General features: G+C 45.7%; 1 protein-coding gene across 5 annotated transcripts in view; it reads right to left on the reverse strand.

Annotated features, from left to right (window-relative positions):
- PIP5K1B (phosphatidylinositol-4-phosphate 5-kinase type 1 beta) overlaps window positions 1-18,164 on the reverse strand; it is a 290,962-nt gene that overhangs the window by 152,550 nt on the left and 120,248 nt on the right. For 4 of the 5 annotated variants that reach the window (XM_032306741.1, XM_032306742.1, XM_032306743.1 and 1 more), the window contains one exon: window positions 17,882-17,950. In XM_032306741.1, coding sequence (XP_032162632.1) covers window positions 17,882-17,950 — 69 coding nt within the window. Of the gene's footprint in view, window positions 1-5,811; window positions 5,963-17,881; window positions 17,951-18,164 lie in introns of those variants that run through there. The other variant, XM_032306740.1, reaches the window with a different exon arrangement.

Below are 18,164 nucleotides of genomic sequence, written 5' to 3' on the forward strand. Positions count from 1 at the left end.
ACCCTAATCCCTAGAACCTATGAAACCTAAATGAGTATGTTGCCTTAGAAGGCCAACTATGACAAGGTCGCAGGTGCAATTAAGGTTGCTAACCAGCTGAATTTCAGATGGGGAGATGGTCCCGGTTTATAAGGAGAGGCCCAAGGTAGTGGCATGGGTCCTTCCACGTGAGAACAAAGAGGCAAACGGGAGGGTTCTCTAACCGCCCCTTGCTGGCTTTGAGCTTGAGAAACGGGCCACGAGCCAAGAAGTGGCAACTGGCTCCCAGGAGCTGGAAAAGGCAAGGAAATGGATCCCCCACCCCAGAGCTTCCAGAAACGAACACAGCCCTTCTGACGCCGTGATTTTTAGCTTGGTGAGGTACATTGAAAACAACACCTAAATGCTTTTCGGTCCTGCCCATACAAAGCAGCTCAGCCCTTTCACTCTTTGCCCCACTAACCCCAAAGGGATGAATCTATTTGTAAATAAGATGTTCTGCTGGGACCCATCCAGAAATGGTTTGGGCCACATTTTTTGTTGTTGTTGTTCGTTTGTGTTTAAGGCAAAGGTCATACTTACCTACCCCAAAACAGCTTGTGAAAAGCATTAACTGGGATAATTTCCACAGAGATTACTCTGGTATGGGGGGGGAAAGGCCGGCAGGCCTGTAGGAAGAAATTCTAAAAGCTGCCCCCCTCCAATTATAAGCAAATACTATAATTATGCCATCCATCTGTACTGACACCAAATCCAAATTAAATAATATTTGATAGAAACAAAGTTTTACTATTTTCAAGTACTTGGAATATCTCAAAAGCTAATTATGTTTCCAGTGAGACTGCCTTTCCATGCTCTGCTTAAATCGATTATACACAGAAGCCAAGACCCAATTAAGATTTTTAAAAACTTCTGGTAAAACCAGAGTTAGAAAGAAGATTTCTTAGTATGGAAAACAGTTCTTGAGCTAAAGGACAGCATTTTACTCTGGGGAACAAGAGAATGACACTTCCCAGATGTCTGTGGCCAAGGAATTTTTATTTAAATACCTTTTAATGACCACGTGGGCCACAGAATGCAGGCCCGGGACACAAGAGCCATTTGTCTTTTAAAATCATGAACGAGCCAAGGTTGTCCTTTACCACGGAGATTCTTTGATACTATAATGGAAGATCACACTAACAAAATAAGGCAGGAGAACTAAGTACAAAATATTGGTTAGAAGGAGAAAAGTTACAATTTAGAAACAATATGATTGCTACTTATCATACCCTAGGATCAAACATGGACCTAGGGGGACAGTTTAAAAGATGAGACACACAAATCAAGAACTTACACATTCCCAGCTAAAAAAAGGTAATGGAGAAAAAAAATCCCTTTTGTAAGAGAAAACAAAACAAAACAAAACAAAACCCCACAACAATAAGAACCAAAAGAAAATGCCACATAAATTACTTAAGAATATACTTAACAAAAAGGAGGTACAGAGTCTTGGAAGAAGATAATTTACTGAGGAGCATAAAAGACAATAAAAATACAGACATTTAACTTTGGGAAGGGAAGACTTAAGACTTAAGGATGCTACTTCTCTCTAAATTAATTAATTAATTAATTAATTAATTTATTTATTTTTTAAAAGATTTTATTTATTTTTCAGAGACAGAGGGAGAGAGCGCGAGCGAGCACAGGCAGACAGAGAGGCAGGCAGAGGCAGAGGGAGAAGCAGGCTCCCTGCCGAGCAAGGAGCCCGATGTGGGACTCGATCCCAGGACCCTGGGATCATGACCTGAGCCGAAGGAAGCTGCTTAACCAACTGAGCCACCCAGGCGTCCCTAAATTCATTAATTTAAACCAATTTCAACAAAGGTCACAACAGCAACCTTATAAAAGCAATGATCTTATAATCCCAAAACTTAATTAGAGGAATCGATGTGAACATATCATTGGGAATGTTCCGAAAATTAAGAATTCTTTGGGAAGTCTTAATATTACGAAGATTACAATTTTTAAAAAATATTTTATTTATTTGACACACACAGAGAGAGAGGGCTAAGGAGACTCCCCACTGAGCAAGGAGCCTGATGCAGGGCTTGATCCCAGGACCCTGAGATCGTGACCTGAGCCGAAGGCAGACGCTTAACTGCCTGAGCCACCCAGGGACCCCATGAATATTATAACTAAAACAAAGCATTCATAGCATAAAATTTAAAAATGAGGGTGAAGACAAAAGTCTTTAGAGAAATATTTATAAATCTGATTTCATAAAAGCTTGAGTCAAAAAAAGAGTAAGCAAAATTTAAAAACTAATTTAAAACCAGAAAAACATTTGCAATAAAAATGCGACCCCTTAATATGCAAGTAGCTCTTATAAATAGAAGTTAACTCCCAAAGAAAGGTACCTAATGAATAAAAATTATTGGGGAAAAAAAATAGACTTACCAAGGATAAAAATCACTGCAAATTAAGGCACTTTCATCTAGCTAGCTAACAGAGATTTTCATTTTATTTATTTATTTATTTATTTTAAGAAAGATTTTATTTATTTATTTAAGAGAGAGACAGTGAGAGAGAGCATGAGCAAGGAGAAGGTCAGACGGAGAAGCAGACTCCCCGTGGAGCTGGGAGCCCGATGCGGGACTCGATCCCGGGACTCCAGGATCACAACCTGAGCCAAAGGCAGTCATGCAACCAACTGAGCCACCCAGGTGTCCCTAACAGAGATTTTTAAATTGAAGAGTGTTCAGTGTCTGAACCTGGGAAAACAGGCACTTTCCTAAATCAGCTGAAGGCAGTGGAAACTGAGATAACTTTTTGAAAAGTAATTCAGTAACAGTGCTAAAATGTCCAGACCCTGTACCACATGATTGTGTGAGGTCACGGGCCAATCCCGTGTATTCAGGGCTATAGCTGTGTTGCCTAACATGTGTAGGTACCCAGGTTTCTCTGAGTGAGAACATGTGACCAAACAGACATTCTGGGGCCAAAGATGCTGACCCGGGCCCCTAGGTGCCCAGTGATCTCCAGTCCAGGTGACCTTGGGGAGGGTGAGCTTGGGTCCATGAGCAGGAAGGGCATGGATGGTTATAACTTTCCTATTCAAGAGGAGACTGTCACTTTAAATTCTCCCTTCATGAGGATCGAGCCCTTATGGGTACAAGGTTGTGGCCTATTACCCCAGATTCAGCCAGACTTGGCCTCGTGCACCAAGAGACAGTGAGCGCCAAGGGGTGCCCCACTGATATGTCACATCTACTACTGCTCTGTGTAGCCACCGGCCTCCTGGCATGACACCCTATTCCCTGGCTAGATCAATCAAGATCTCTATCATACTAGATAGCTTCTTCCCACCCACTGGTAAACGCATCTAAAAGTATGCAGGGCTTCTATAATCTGAAAAAATCCAAATGAAAAAATCATCAGTATTATGTGTCAGTGGAAGGATCCAATAGGCTAACAAAACGTGCTTAACAATAAATGTAAGAAGACAAAGTGTGGAGATCAGCATCAAAGCAGGTCAACCTGGCGTACCCCAAGTTCCAGAAGGAAATAGGAGCTTAATGTTTGTATTACAGGGAATACTTCCTTGGAAAACAGGATTTTGTTCACCAAATCCTCTGAGCAGAATCACAGACGACATCCTCTGATTCTGTCTGCAATTGGAACTTCACTGCTTCAAAAATCCCTTTTGTATTTACCACTTTAAGACACCCCAAATTTACACTGTTACAGTTATATCCAAATAAAATGTTCCCTCGAACATTAGGGGACAGGGTGATGGAACAGATTTGTCTCTGAGTTTATCATAATTAAGTTAAAAATAAAAAAAAGTCTTGGGGGATAACTATGCTGCTGTTCATACTGCTTTGGTTTTTTCCATGAGTTTCTTTAAGACACAGGCAAGTTGGCCATGCCCTGCCCACCCCCATCTTCCCCGTCCTGCTGTCTTTGGTGACACGAGCTTGCCCCACTCTGCTGCACCCTATGTCCTCCGAGAGAACATTTCATTTCCCCCAGGAGAATTCCCCTGGCCTGGGAAGAGCAGCCAGAACACGTCAAGGCAAAGAAAGATGAAGAGAAAGGGAATGCTGAAGCCTAAATCAGTTTCCTAAAACTAAATCAGACACTGAGAGACGGGAAAGCTACAGTACAGGCCTTTTAATTTTTATTTAATATGATGGAAAGCAAAGAAAACAGTTTTCTTTTCTGGACATAGGACACCTTTTCTTTCTTTCTTTTTCTTTTTGAAAGGTGTCTTTAATGAACAAAAGTTAGGTTTCCTTTTGCCACGGAATTCCACGGCTCTTTCAAAAGAACCACCACCTCAATGCCCAACGTCCACAGAGAACAGGGCCCCGGGCCATTTGGAATTCCGAATGTGAGCCATGTCACGTTATAGAGAAGGTGAAATAAAATCTGTTCCTTTGCTAAGAACTGAGTTCCCTCTGGTTGCTCTCATGGGGCTTAAGTTCCACCGGGGGTGACCAGGGATCTAGCAACAATGGTACCGACTTAATATGTGCACAGGTGACTACCATCGTCCGAGCCCCTTCTCACCCATCGTCAGATTTACGATTAAATCCATACTGTGGGATGGCCATGCGCAGACGTGACCTGTCCTGCAGGAGGCTGAGCACCTCGGCCAGGCTCCCCCTTCTCAGCCCAGCCTTAGTGAGGGATGAGAGAAAGAGCGTGAGTACCGGCCTCTCATCACCACTGTCTGCCTTCGGTCTATTTCGTGGAGGCTGTAGCTGCTCTGAAAACGGCTAGGCCACCCCTCCCTCCCATTCCCTGGGAAACAGCAAACCTGAAAAGTCATCGGTCCCGTGTCTTTCCTGGTACACAGAAAAAGATGTTCAGGATGCTAGTTTGTTAGAGAAATGGGCTGCCAACTGCTCCCAAATCCTGCTTCTCCCTGGCAGTAACAGGCACTCACCTAGGAGCAGCCTTTAACTGGGGAAACATCTAGAAGCCTTTAAGTGATAGAAGTCGGGAAGAGACTGCCTTTTAAAATTCCTGCTGAGTGTGGTGCATAAACGGTCGCCAAACTATGGAAAGAACCAAGATGCCCTTCAACAGACGAATGGATAAGGAAGATGTGGTCCATATACACTATGGAGTACTATGCCTCCATCAGAAAGGGTGAATACCCAACTTTTGTAGCAACATGGACGGGACTGGAAGAGATTATGCTGAGTGAAATAAGTCAAGCAGAGAGAGTCAATTATCATATGGTTTCGCTTATTTATGGAGCATAACAAATAGCATGGAGGACAAGGGGAGATAGAGAGGAGAAGGGAGTTGGGGGAAATTGGAAGGGGAGGTGAACCATGAGAGACTATGGGCTCTGAAAAACAATCTGAGGGGTTTGAAGGGGTGGGGGGTGGGAGGTTGGGGTACCAGGTGGTGGGTATTATAGAGGGCACGGATTGCATGGAGCACTGGGTGTGGTGAAAAAATAATGAATACTGTTATGCTGAAAATAAATAAATTAATTAAAAAAACAACAATGAATCTTGGAACACTGAAAAAATAACAAAATAAAATAAAATTCCTGCTGAAGCTCTTTCCCGAGGGGCTGACTGTAACAGTCTGCAGACTACTGACCAAGGGGCTTAAGGATGCAAAAAAAATTAACAGCCAACTTTCAAAGAGCCACACGGTACCCACAATACAGATAATTGCTACATCTGTGAAACAGAAAAAGCCAAAAGAACTGAACTGCGCTCTTTCCAAGTGTTCTTTCTCCGGTCCGATGGGCCAAAGCACAAAGTCCGGCCCCTTCTGCCCTCCCCCTCTGTCCTCTGGTCCCTCTTCCTTCCAGCACCACCTCACCTCTAACTGCAGATCCGCAACGGTGGGCTCAAGAACATCTCTCTCTGGGACGTCTATGACAATTTTAGAATTAAGAAGAAAAAAGTGATACATCTCTTGAACGTTTTGTGCCAGGCCCGGTGTGGGACCCTACGGATGTCAAGTGGATGGGGAAGGCCCCTGCTCTCTAGTTACTCGAGGTGCAGCGGGCAAGTTATAGCTGCAAACAATTATTACAAAACAAAGTCACCCATGATATAACAGAGGTCAAGGGCAGGGTGAGGAGGGGGGGGGGCCTGGGAAGGTGTCACCAACGGTGCCTAGGAGCGTGGGGAAGTGCAATGACAGAGCGGTTTCCGGAATGAGGACCTTCTAGAGGGATCGGCGTGGGCAGAGAGGAACAGGGATGGACACATTCCATGTGGCTGGGGTTGAGTGTGAGCTGCATGGCAGGAGATCAGGAGATGGGACAAGACAAGCCCATGGGGGACATACGCTTTACGGACTCGCGTGTCGTGCTGTGGAGTACAGACTTTTTCTGTACTAGCGGAAGGCTCGTAGAAGACTGTAAGGGGAAGAACTGGCCAGCTTTGTTTATTTTAGGCATGGAACCCCATGAGGGAGGCTCTTGGGACGTTGTGTCAAAACGTGACTGTTTTCCAGTCCTGGGGCTTCTCCTCCACCCGCCTCACCAATCCCTGGCAACCTGCAGCTCAGCAGATAGGAGTGGAACCCTGCCCCCTCCCCTGAGTTCCAAATCCGCCGTCCTCACCACCCACCAGAGTCTCCCCTTCAACGGCTCAAATATCTCCAAACCGACCTCTCCAAACCAGAAGACCTGATGTTCCTTCCCAAACCTCTTCTCCTACCACTCCTCTCCGCCACCTTGACAGATGGCCACAACATCCACGCAGGCGCTGGAGTGGGGTTCTGGCGATCACCCAACATTCTGGTCGGGCCTTCACTCCCGGCCGCAAACATAGCTGGTCTGGCCCATATACCCTTCGTAGCTCAGGCCACCACCGGTTCCTCTGACTCAGGACTTCTCGGTTTAGCACGGAACACGTGGGGGCCAGAGAGTTCTTTGTTGTGGGGGCCTGGCCTGTTGCGGGGGCCTGGCCTGTGCATTCCTGGGCTCTAATCCACTACAGGCCAATAGCACTCGCTCCTACACCCCCCCTAAGCTGTGACAGCCCTGTCTTACGTTCCCTGGGACATAGGATGGGGCTCCGTGGAGAGCCACTGCTCTTACTCCAGGACCCTCTATCACACTGGCCTCTCCTTCAATTCCTCGAACCACAAAGCTCCTTCCTGCTTTCAGGACTTGGCAAATGCTGTTTTCTCTGCTAAGAACATTCTTAGGTCTACTCTTCTGTTGGCCGGCTCCTTCTCACCACTTGTGATCCCCGCTCCGTATCACCTCCTTTAAAAGGCTCCCCGAAATACTTTATCTAAAAGGGAGCTCCCCTGCCCTTGCATATTTTCTTCATAGCATTTTTTTTTTTTTTTAGATTTTTTCTTTATTTATCTGACAGAGATCACAAGTAGGCAGAGAGGCAGGCAGAGAGAGAGGAGGAAGCAGGCTCCCTGCAGAGCAGAAAGCCCGATGTGGGGCTCGATCCCAGGACCCTGGGATCATGACCTGAGCCGAAGGCAGAGGCTTAACCCACTGAGCCACCCAGGTGCCCCTCTTCACAGCATTTTTAATTTGAAGTAGAATTGACATACAACGCTATATTTGTTTCAGATGATGACATAATGACTTGTTATTTGTGTATAATTGCAAAGTGACCACAGTATGTCTACCATCAGTCACCATACACTTCCAAACTTTTTTTCCTCTTGATGGTGACTGTCAAGATGTACTCTTAGCAACTTTCAAGTATGCAGTACAATGTAGTTTGTAATAGATATATGTTACATGCAGAAAAAATATAGTCATAATCACCACGCTGTACATTACATCCCTGTGACTTATCACTGCAAGTCTGTCTTCTCAATTCTCCTTCACCCACTTTGACTACACCCTACACCTCTCCCCTTTGTCAACCACCAGTCTATGAGGTCTGTTTTATGTCTGTTTTTAGATTCCATGTATAAGTGAAATCATACACTATTTGTTTTTGTCTGACTTATTGCACTTAGCATAATATCCTTGAGGTCCATCCATGTTGTCACAAATGGCAGGATTTCATTCTTTTTTATGGATGAGTAGTATTCCATTGTGTGTGTGTGTGACACATCTTTTTTTATCCATTCATCTACCAATGGACACTTAGGTTGTTTCCATATCTTGGCTACTGTAAATATCACGGCAAAAACACGGGAGTACCTATACCTTCTTGAATAAGTATTTTTGCTTTCTTCAGGTAAATACCCAGGAGCTAGATCATACGGTAGTTCTATTTTTCAATTTTTTAAACAATTTGCATACTGTTTTCCACAGTGGCTGCACCAACTTACATTCCCACCAAGAAGGTAAGGGCAAGAGGGCTCCCTTTTCTCCACATCCTCACCAACAACAGTGATTTCTTCTCTTTTCCGTGAGAGCCGTTCCAGCTGGTGTGAGGTGTGGATCCGAACTGCGTTTTCCTGACGATGACTGACACTAGACATTTTTTCATCTTCTTGGCCATCGTATTCCTTCTTCGGAAAAATATTCAGATCCTGTGCCTATTCTGAAATCATACTGTTCGGTTTTACTCTTACTGAGTTGTACGGGTTCTTTACATATTTTTTATATTAACCCCTTATTGGCTGTATACTAGTAAATACCTTCCTCCATTCAGTAGAGAGTCTTCTCACTTCGTTGATGGTCTCCTCCACTGTGCAGAAGCTAGCTTCTAGTTTGGCATAGTTCCATCTGTTTATTTTTGCTTATGCTGCCCTTCCTTTTGGAGTCAGGTTCAAAAAATTATCACCCAGACCAATGTCAAGGAGCTTACTGTCTGTATTTTATTCGAGGGGTTTTATGGCCTGCAGCCTTACTTTAATTTAAGTGTGCAATTCATTTTAAGTTAATTCCTGTGTATGGTGTAAGCCAGTGGTCTGGTTTCATTCTTTTGCATGCCACTGTCCAGTTCCCCCAGCACCGGACCCCGCAGACGCTGTCACTTCCCCACTGGGTATCCTTGCTTCCCCTGCCATAATTCATTTACCATATATGGGTGGATTTATCTCATAGCACTTCAAACGTTAGTAATTATTTTATTATGTTTACGTCTTCTGGCTTGTCTCAGCCACAACAGTGAAAGCATTATTAGGGTAGGGACTCTGTCTGTGTTGGCTTCTGTCTTACCCCCAAGGTCCAGCACGGTGCCAAGCTGAGTAAGTATTTGTCAGCTGAATAAATGAATGAATGCATGGACAGATTGTCAGATGTATGTCTTCTCTCCCAGGCACTAACCACCATCCTTAAAAAATAACAAAGTCACAGTATGAAAAAGTAGCTCAGGGGAATCAGACGTCACCCGGACAGACTGTACGTCAGCGCGGTGCTCAGCAACCCAGTGCTCCCCGATCGAGCATGTGCCATAGAGAGCAGCGCATGTTGGATGAGTAAAAGGCATTCCCATAGAAACAAGAACAGGTGACGCTCTGTTCATTGAGGGGAAAAAAAAAAGCACAGTTAGGCCTTGTGAATAGTTAAAAATGTTCCTTTTCACTGAACCTGATTGGTGTCTCCGGGTGTCTGGATATACGTGCGTATTGTGGATTAGGCAGAAAAAGATAAAGAAGGAGCAAGAATCTTAATGTTACAGTCCTCAGAGACCACAACCACCTTCTCCTGCCTCTCTCCTGACAGGCTGAACGTCTCAGGGACAGCGTCTCTGCCGAGGGCTGCACTGTCTTCCCTGCCTTCTGAGGTCTAATAGAAGCCACAGACACAGGATCCGCACACAGCGAACTTGCCAGAAAATACAGGTGTACCATCTGGGGAAACTTGACTCCCGTCCAGGAAAATAACTTTCCAAGGATTCACCCTCCAACCCAGTGCTTTCTTGATCAGATCTTTCGTGCTACTGAGCAGATTATTACTGAGTTATTGCCGCTTCTGTGACCATCTGCACAACAGTCAGGTCTGAAACGTGTTCTTCTGATAGGACTACTTCGAATCTATCGCCCTCTCCAAACTGGATCCCAACTTTGAGTTCTGGGCTCAAGACTGGTTTTTTGGAATCATTACTTTGTCGTTTTGTTTTGTTTCCACACAGTGCCCCAGGCAGGGATCAGATTGTTTTTTTTTTTATTTCAAAATTCATATGTACTTTCCAGAAAAAGTTCTTTTGAGGCTACAGTTCAGATTCTATATTCAGAGGAGAAACACACTTCAGACAAGGCAAGGGGGCTTTGGAACCACTGAATCGGGGAAAACACATCTGAAAATGATGCAGCCACCCATTCCAAAGGCTTCATCTGTATCACGAGCCCCCGCATTATAGCGGGTAACTGAGAACTGTTCCATTTTATGTCACAGGCAGAACAAGCTTTGGAGAACACTGCAGTGGTTTGGGTCTGACACATCCTGGAGAGAGGAAGTCGGGGTTCACATTCCAGCCTACTTCTACTTACTTGGGGGCCTACAGCAGGTCACTGAACTTCTCTGTGCCTCAGTTTTTCATCTATAAATTAGCAACAGGTTGTCAGAAGATGAAGTGAGTTAATTAATTCTTAAGTGCTCAGACAGAGGTCTGGCATATGCTAAGCCCTTGAAAAATGTTGCTCTTCTTATTAACAAAGCTTTTAAAATTGCTTCTGATTGATAATAACTATGCCTTTCGTTGCTGAATTAGGTTTCTGGCTAGAATAAACTCAATGGAATTCGAAATGTAAGATTCTCCAAGCAACCAATGATTCTAACTTCTTAAAACAGCAAAAATTATGAATAAGCTTATGGCGTACATCCTATTAGTGCTTGTGAACTAGACAGAAGATCAGAACCTAACTGATATTCCTGGTCTTCTTTTTGGAACCCACAATCAAGAATTCTAGAAAGCCTCATTTCTGTGTTCTCAAGCAAGTTCTAAGAGACACCTTCAAAAATCTCTGTTAAGTGTCCAGGCAAGGGAAATGGGGTGGTGGTGGCAATTAAAATGCAAAAGTGAGGGGCGCCCTGCTGGCTCAGGTAGGAAAGCATGTGACTCTTGATCTCAGGGATGTGAGTTCGAGACCACTGTTGGGTGTAGAGATTACTTACAAATAAAATCTTTAAAAAAAAAAAAAAAAAGGACAACCCATGGGCCTTGGGACAAGAGACCTGCTGGCCAGATCAGAACCCCCAAGCTGTGCAGGGAGGCATGGAGATCGCCTGGGTATATTAAGCCTTTTAATCTGAAATCCAAAGCTACATTGTACCTCGAGAGCAGGAGCTCCAGCTCAGACGGCCCAGCGGGCTACAGAAACACTGAACACCCCAGACTAGCCACCAGCCATGAACACCAACCACAACAATGGAGTCGCTGTTGCCCTGAAGAAAACTATGCAGCAGGGTGTTTTGGGGTGTTCTGGGGACACCAATTCAATGTTTATTGGAAACAGGGACCAAAAAAAATGGAAATGCCACAGTGAATCAGAATGCAGATATGTAGCAAACCTGGGTGGCTTACCACAAAGACATTCCCTCCAATGTGAAGGTCAAAATAGGTCACTTAGAAATGAACCTGGTAAGGGAACACCTTGGTAGGATGGTTTGTCTTCTCCTATTAGAAGCTGCCGCCTGTTTCTGCTTAGTGACCTGAAACGTATGGGCTGGAAGTCATGGAGGCAGATCGGTAATCACTTGCTTTCAGACTTGGTGAGGAAAAACACAGAATCACAGGCCACGGCAGACAGAAGCTAAGGGTTTGGAGGGAAGATTTGTGCAGGCAGGTGGACAGTAATGGTAGATGATGCTACAAGCTTCCAACCTGATGGGATTTCAGTTTTTCCAAACTGAAAAAATGCCCCTTCTCTGAAAATGATGTAGCTCATCTGCTTGCTGCTGAACTTAAAAAACATAATGGCAGCCCACCATCAGGAGCTCATCCTTCTCTTATTCTGAACCCCTGCTATATGTAAGGCCACAGAGTCCTGTCCCAGGACCCACGCTCTGCTCTCCCATGCTCGGGCCAGGCTGGAGGCAGCACCAGGAGGCCAACCGACCCAACTCCTCATGAGCCAGCAACCAGGATGCCAGCTGACCCAGTTCCTCATGAGTCCAGCCCCGGGGGAGACAGTCACACGTGCCTGCCTTGCTCAGTACTAACAGACGTAATCTGACTGGAAATCTGAGGCCAAGGGATCTCGCTTTTGCTAAGGAGAGTGATTTCACACACACGCTGGTATTCTACTTTTTCCAGGATGTGTCCAATCCTCCCTGCTGCACAGGGAGGCAGTCAGGGTATGTATTCTTGACATTTCAGCAATGAGAAAAATGGAGATTCAGATCAATTAGAGAGGATGCCTAAGGTTATACAACCAAGATCTCGAAGAATGAGACTCACATCCACCCTCTTCTTAAAAGGATAGTTTGGAAACCATAAGTGACTCTTAATCTCACAAAATCTCAACAAACTGAGGGTTGCTGGGGGGAGGGGGGTTGGGAGAAGGGGGGTGGGGTTATGGACATTGGGGAGGGTATGTGCTATGGTGAGTGCTGTGAAGTGTGTTAACCGGGCGATTCAGAGACCTGTACCCCTGGGGATAAAAATATATTATATGTTTATAAAAAATAAAAATTTAAAAAAATATATATATTTAAAAAAAAAAAAGGCTAGTTTGGTTTGGGCCAGATGTTCCAGCCCTGCTGGAACATTTCAGTCTTTCTCTGTTGCGGGCGCTGTCCTGTGTCTTACAGGATGGCTGGGCTCCACCTCCTAGATGCTGGCAGCACCAGACCTCCAACTGTGACAGTCAGAAATGTCTCCAACATCACCAGATGGTCCCTGGGGGGCAAAAGTGGCACTGGTCGAAAACCACGGGGTTAGGGTGTTTGGGATTAAGGTGACTAGGAAGAACAATGGCAGAGCCAAAGAATCACTCTTCCTAGAGACCACTGCGGTTGCTACAGATGAGAATTGCTGCTCAGTGCACAGGAAAACCTTCTCGATTACAGCATGGAGCTCTACCAGGGCACAAAGAAATGATCTTGTTTTATGGAAGTGACAGCTCTCTGGACTGAAGGAGAGCGCAAGCAGTCAGGGGAGGGGACACAGGTCAGCTCCCACTCCTATCTTAAAATGTTACCTATTCAATTTCTGAATAGGTGAGACATTCACATGGTTCAAGATTAGACATAAATACGGTATATACAGACAAGTGTTTCCCAATTCAAGATTTGCACCACCCAATTCTCCCTGGAGGCAGCCAATGTTACTGGTGTTTGTGTGTGTTCCCAGACATATTTCATAAAAGAGTTTGTATTTAAATAAATGCTTCTTCTTAGATCAAAGTATCTCTGAGTCATTACCATACTTGTGTTTACAAAGTCATAAAAGTCATCTTTCCTTGTAATGTGGTCGGGGGCTGGCATTATTCCCTCTTACCCCATCACTGTCTACTTCCACTGATAGGGAAACTGGCTGGGACACTAAAATTAAATGAACTCAGGAAAAAACTAGGGAACCTTGGTCAAAGACACTGGATCCTAGTCTGCCATTCTGAGGGCTGCCATCAAGTGTGCTGGTCATGTGGAAATCAGGTAGAGAGACTGATGGTTGGGGTGTTGGGGCCAATGGCAGGCAGCCTCTCTATCCAAGGCAGCGTGATGCGGTCATCAAACCGAATCTCCACGGGGTGGGGGTGCTCCAGTGGGCAGGCCCAGGATGGAAGGAGAAGTGGAAGAGGGAGGGCAAGAGGCCTGGAATGCCCACCTTGAGTGGAACTTTAAGAGAGGAAGAAATGCAAATGGCGGCAGTAACAAATGCCCGGGTCAGTCCATGCCCAGTCGATGGGGAAACTATGACCAATGCTAATGAACAAGTCCCACAACTGGGACATCCCGTGGCCAGAGATTTCAATCATCTCCCTGACAGAGAACCGCAAGGTGACCTGGGATAAGTCAGTGAATCACTCTGACATCTCTTTGTTTTGGAAGAGTGGGGGAGGGGTGGGCAATTTCTTTACATACAAAACAGAGAAACCTCCGATCTCCAGCATCAGTATTTTTCCTGAGCTTAGGACATTCTTAAGGTGAAGTGATGGCCTGCCTTCTGTGACCTTTGAAATTTCTCACCTTATAAAAAAAATTTTTTAAAAAAGGTCTTGCTCAAATTTCTGTAGCTCTATCAGTAGTCGTACATTTCCAGAGTCGTAGTTACTCTGGAAACTTTCGGGTCAGCCTTCATTGTGATTTTTACTATTATTTCTCCACATCACTAATCTCCCAACCAACGTTGTGGTTCTTTACAGCCTGGAACTGCCTGTCCAACATGGCAGCCATTGGCCGCATGTGCTTATCCACCTTGAAATTTAACTAAAATTAAAAATTCATTCCTCAGACAAACCAGACACAGATTCCAAAGCTCAAGAGCCACAGGCAGGCATGTTCCTAATGTATTAGGGCAGGTGATAGGACATGTCCATCACTGCAGAAAGTTCTACCCCACAGCGCTGGCCGAGAGCATAAAACCCACGCCCCTCAAACTAGCCCTCAAGGCTGCCTGTCCCTTAGAGCCAGCCCACACCCCCCAAATCTCCTGTACTTCCCCTAAACACCAACTCTTAGCCTTTTCCAGACCAGGCTCTCCACTTCCTCCAACAAAGCGCGCTCAGTCTGGACTCTGTGCCTGTGTCATCAGATTCCCGACCCCCGAAACCAATCAATGCGCAGTCCCCGAAGGAGTGGGATTTTCCGCCGAGCCAGAAAGCAACGAGGCATCCATAAAATTCGTATCCCAGCAAAATCCTCTGGCTAATGAACGAGTTCAAGAAAAGGCCTTTTCCCCAGAAGACTGTAATGAGCTTTGGGCTCGTCAGCACTTGCTAGCGGATTATGCGAAATGCCACTTGCTTTGGCACTTAATACCAATTTGAGTCATTCTGTAATTTTTTCATGTGGGTCTTTTTTACCTTAAACCAACCCTATGGTCATAGAGGGCAGGGACCAGGTCCCACGTGCCTTGCTTTGGCATCTTTCGCTCTTCCTACCTCATGCCTTTCCTCCAACAGTGGCGAGGCTGCAGACTGGCCCTCGTGGGAAGGTCAGACGTGATGGGCCGTGTGCTGCTTTACCCAGAGTGTACGTCTGAAAAAGTCTGAACCAGTTGCCAACCTTTAAACCTCGGGAGATGCCTCATCAGAGTGCACATTCTAGTTTCTCAGACTGTGAAACTAGACAGTCTGGGCGAGCACTCATGCTTGGCTCTACTGGATGGTGCCGAGGGCCACCGGCCCATTTAAGAAAGACGTACTCTCCTGCTGACCCCTTTCCCTGGGGTCGTCCCCTCCTGTCCCCTGCGAGGCCTCTGCAGGCATTTGCGTTGACAACCCTGTTGGGAGACACTCCATAAATGAGCTAAGGATAGAAATAGTACACTTTGTAAACACAGCCACGCGGCCCTCAGCGCCCGCCTTCACGGGCACCAGGCTTGCTGGAAGCAGGTCAAGTCGAAGTTCTTATTTCGGCTGTGAGCTCAAGACAGGAGCCTCGCCCACTGATTTTAGCGATTCTCCTTCGGCTATTGAGAACGGATCGTGGATTAGGGAAACGGTCAGCGGAAAGAACAGAAAGTAGCCAGCTTCCGCAATCACGCGCAGATAATCAAGACTCAGAGGAGCGCGCTGTCCCGGGGAACCCTGAGTGTTCCCTACAAATGTGTGGAAATCCCGGCCCTCGTGATGCTGAGTGCGGCTGGCAATGGTCCAGAGAAACTGGGGCTCGGCAGAGGAAGCCCAAGCCTCCTTGTTAACTCTAACCCACAGTGATCTCTCCTCCTTTGAACCCTTTATTACAGACTACGGGGTTCTAAAGTTGTTTTCATGTCTTGTCCCTCCCACTCAACTGTAAGTTCATATAAACTCCTTTGATACCCTTCCCCTGTCCAGTACACAAGGTCAGGAGGTCATCCACAAGGACTCCCTTCAGTCAGAGGCAAAAACCCAATGAGTCATCAAAGCTCCTCATGAAAAAGGTATATCCCTCGTCAGGCCTCCTGGACTGGGAAAGCAACGTAACTTCAAGTATTTGCATAAGGGACAATTCTTTATGAAATCCAAGGTGGCCTCGAGGACACTTGGCTAGTCTATTAGTTACCTTCCCGGTTGTCTGTCATTTGCATATTGGCCCAGCACAAACCTCATATCTTCACGAAGGTCATGGGTCAAAAATATGAAGCTACACATGGTCAACTCGGGCACCATGCTGGTTGAGACAAGGAGACAGGAAGCAAAACCGCCTTTTGCTGGAAACATTAGTTTGACCAGGTACAAGCCCACCACTGATAATACTCAGTCCTACTTCTCCACTGTGTCTGACCCACAAGAATGGTCCTGGTGCCCTTAAATCAAAATTCATTAAATGTGAGAATTCTCTTTATCTGTGACTAATTTAAGGACTCTCTCATAATAGAAAATGTAGTTAATTTGACGTAAACTGGACCAACAGGTCTTGCTATCCACGAAGGAGTAAAATGCAAACGGGAAAGTTAAGATAGAGAACCACCCTTCGATACACAAACCTCCTACTCCCAAGACGGAAGGAGGGCAAGGACTTTTAGAAATAAATGCACAGTCCATTTAAAAGCAGGAGCAGGGGTGCCTGAGAAGGCAGACGCCCCTGTAATGCGTCTGCACATACGCCTCCTTGCCAGGAGCGAGTAAGTTACCAAAGTCAAAGAGCGACAAGGTAAGATACCCTGGGGAAAGGCTCGTAGGGGATTTTTGTGCAATGGGCTTAAGATACAGAATCTGAGGGGTGCCTGGGTGGCTCAGTGGGTTAAAGCCTCTGCCTTTGGCTCAGATCATGGTCCCAGGGTCCTGGGATCAAGCCCTGCATCAGGCTCTCTGCTCAGTGGGGAGCCTGCTTCCCCCCCGCCTCTGCCTGCCTCGCTGCCTCCTTGTGATCTCTCTCTCTCTCTCTGTCAAATAAATAAATAAGATACAGAATGTGAGAGGCTTAGAAAGGGATGGGACAGAATTTCACGTTCCATTTTTTTTTTTTTCAAAATAAAAAGGGAAAAATGTGTAAAATTTTGGAGGGAAGTAGCAAGTCTATGAGAAGATTCTTGTACGGGGGTATGCCTGGGTGGCTAAGTTCATTAAGCATCTGCCTTCAGTTCAGGTCACGATCCCAGGGTCTTGGATCAAGCCCCACACGGGACTCCCCGCTCAGTACGGAGCCTGCTTCTCCCTCTGCTGATGCCCCTCCCCCTGCGTGAGCTCTCTCCCTCTCTCTCCAAAAAATAAAATCTTAGAAAAAATGATTCACACACCGGACAGAACACACTATCCACATAAGGGCCTTCTTCTTAGGAATAAGAAGAGTTTTCGAATAACTCCCTCCTGTCAATTTTTTATAGCACAGTAACTACAATAAGCAGAAACGTGCCCCCTCCCCCGCAAAGGTGTCCCTGTCCTAATCATTACAAGCCACAAAATGTTATATGGCGAGGCGGAGTTCAAGCTGCCAAAGAAATCAAGGTTGCTAACCAGCTGATTTTAAAAACTAAGGGATGCTTCTGGATTATCTAGAAGGGCTCCAGGTTATCACAGGCATCCTTCAAAGCATCAGAGCCATACAGCCTGAAAAAGATTCAGCTGGTCTCTGCAGGCTTTGGAACTGGAAGGGAATCCTGAGACAGGCAATGCAGGTAGTCTGGGGAAGCTGGAGAAGGCAAGGAAACACTCTCTCCTAGAACCTCCAGGAATGACCGCAGCCCTGTAGACATCCGAATCCCAGCCCAAGACCCGTGTCAGCCTCGGGACTACAGGATGCTGCATCTGTGTCATCGGAACCATGGAAAGTGTAGTAATTTTGGAGAGCAACAAGAAACTAAGGCAGTAACTTACATGCAACGCTTTACAGGGAGAGAAGGCCTAGGAGAGATTAACATTCCAGGCAATGAAAGTGTTCCCTCTCTCTGAGCGGAAGAAAGAAAACAAAACTGTCACTCACTTTTTTATAAGTTTTTTCTTCATTCTGTTTTCCGGGTGCGGCATCTCCATTTTCAGCAGCAGACGACATCTGTAAGAGCAAAATGGACCCCTGTGAATTTCCAACTCTACCCTGCACTACCACTGGCTAAGAATATTGTTAACTGGAGAATCCAGCTTGGTTCATTATGTTTTTCTGTCTTTTGCTGCTGTTTCCAAGAAATGAAGAGATTTCTCAGAATCCAAAAAAAAAAAAAAAAAAATCTGTGTCCCTCAATCTTTCTGAAAGAAATCTTTACCTCTAA

Source organism: Mustela erminea, chromosome 12 (assembly GCF_009829155.1).
Source record: "Mustela erminea isolate mMusErm1 chromosome 12, mMusErm1.Pri, whole genome shotgun sequence".
Classification (NCBI taxonomy): Eukaryota; Metazoa; Chordata; class Mammalia; order Carnivora; family Mustelidae; genus Mustela; species Mustela erminea.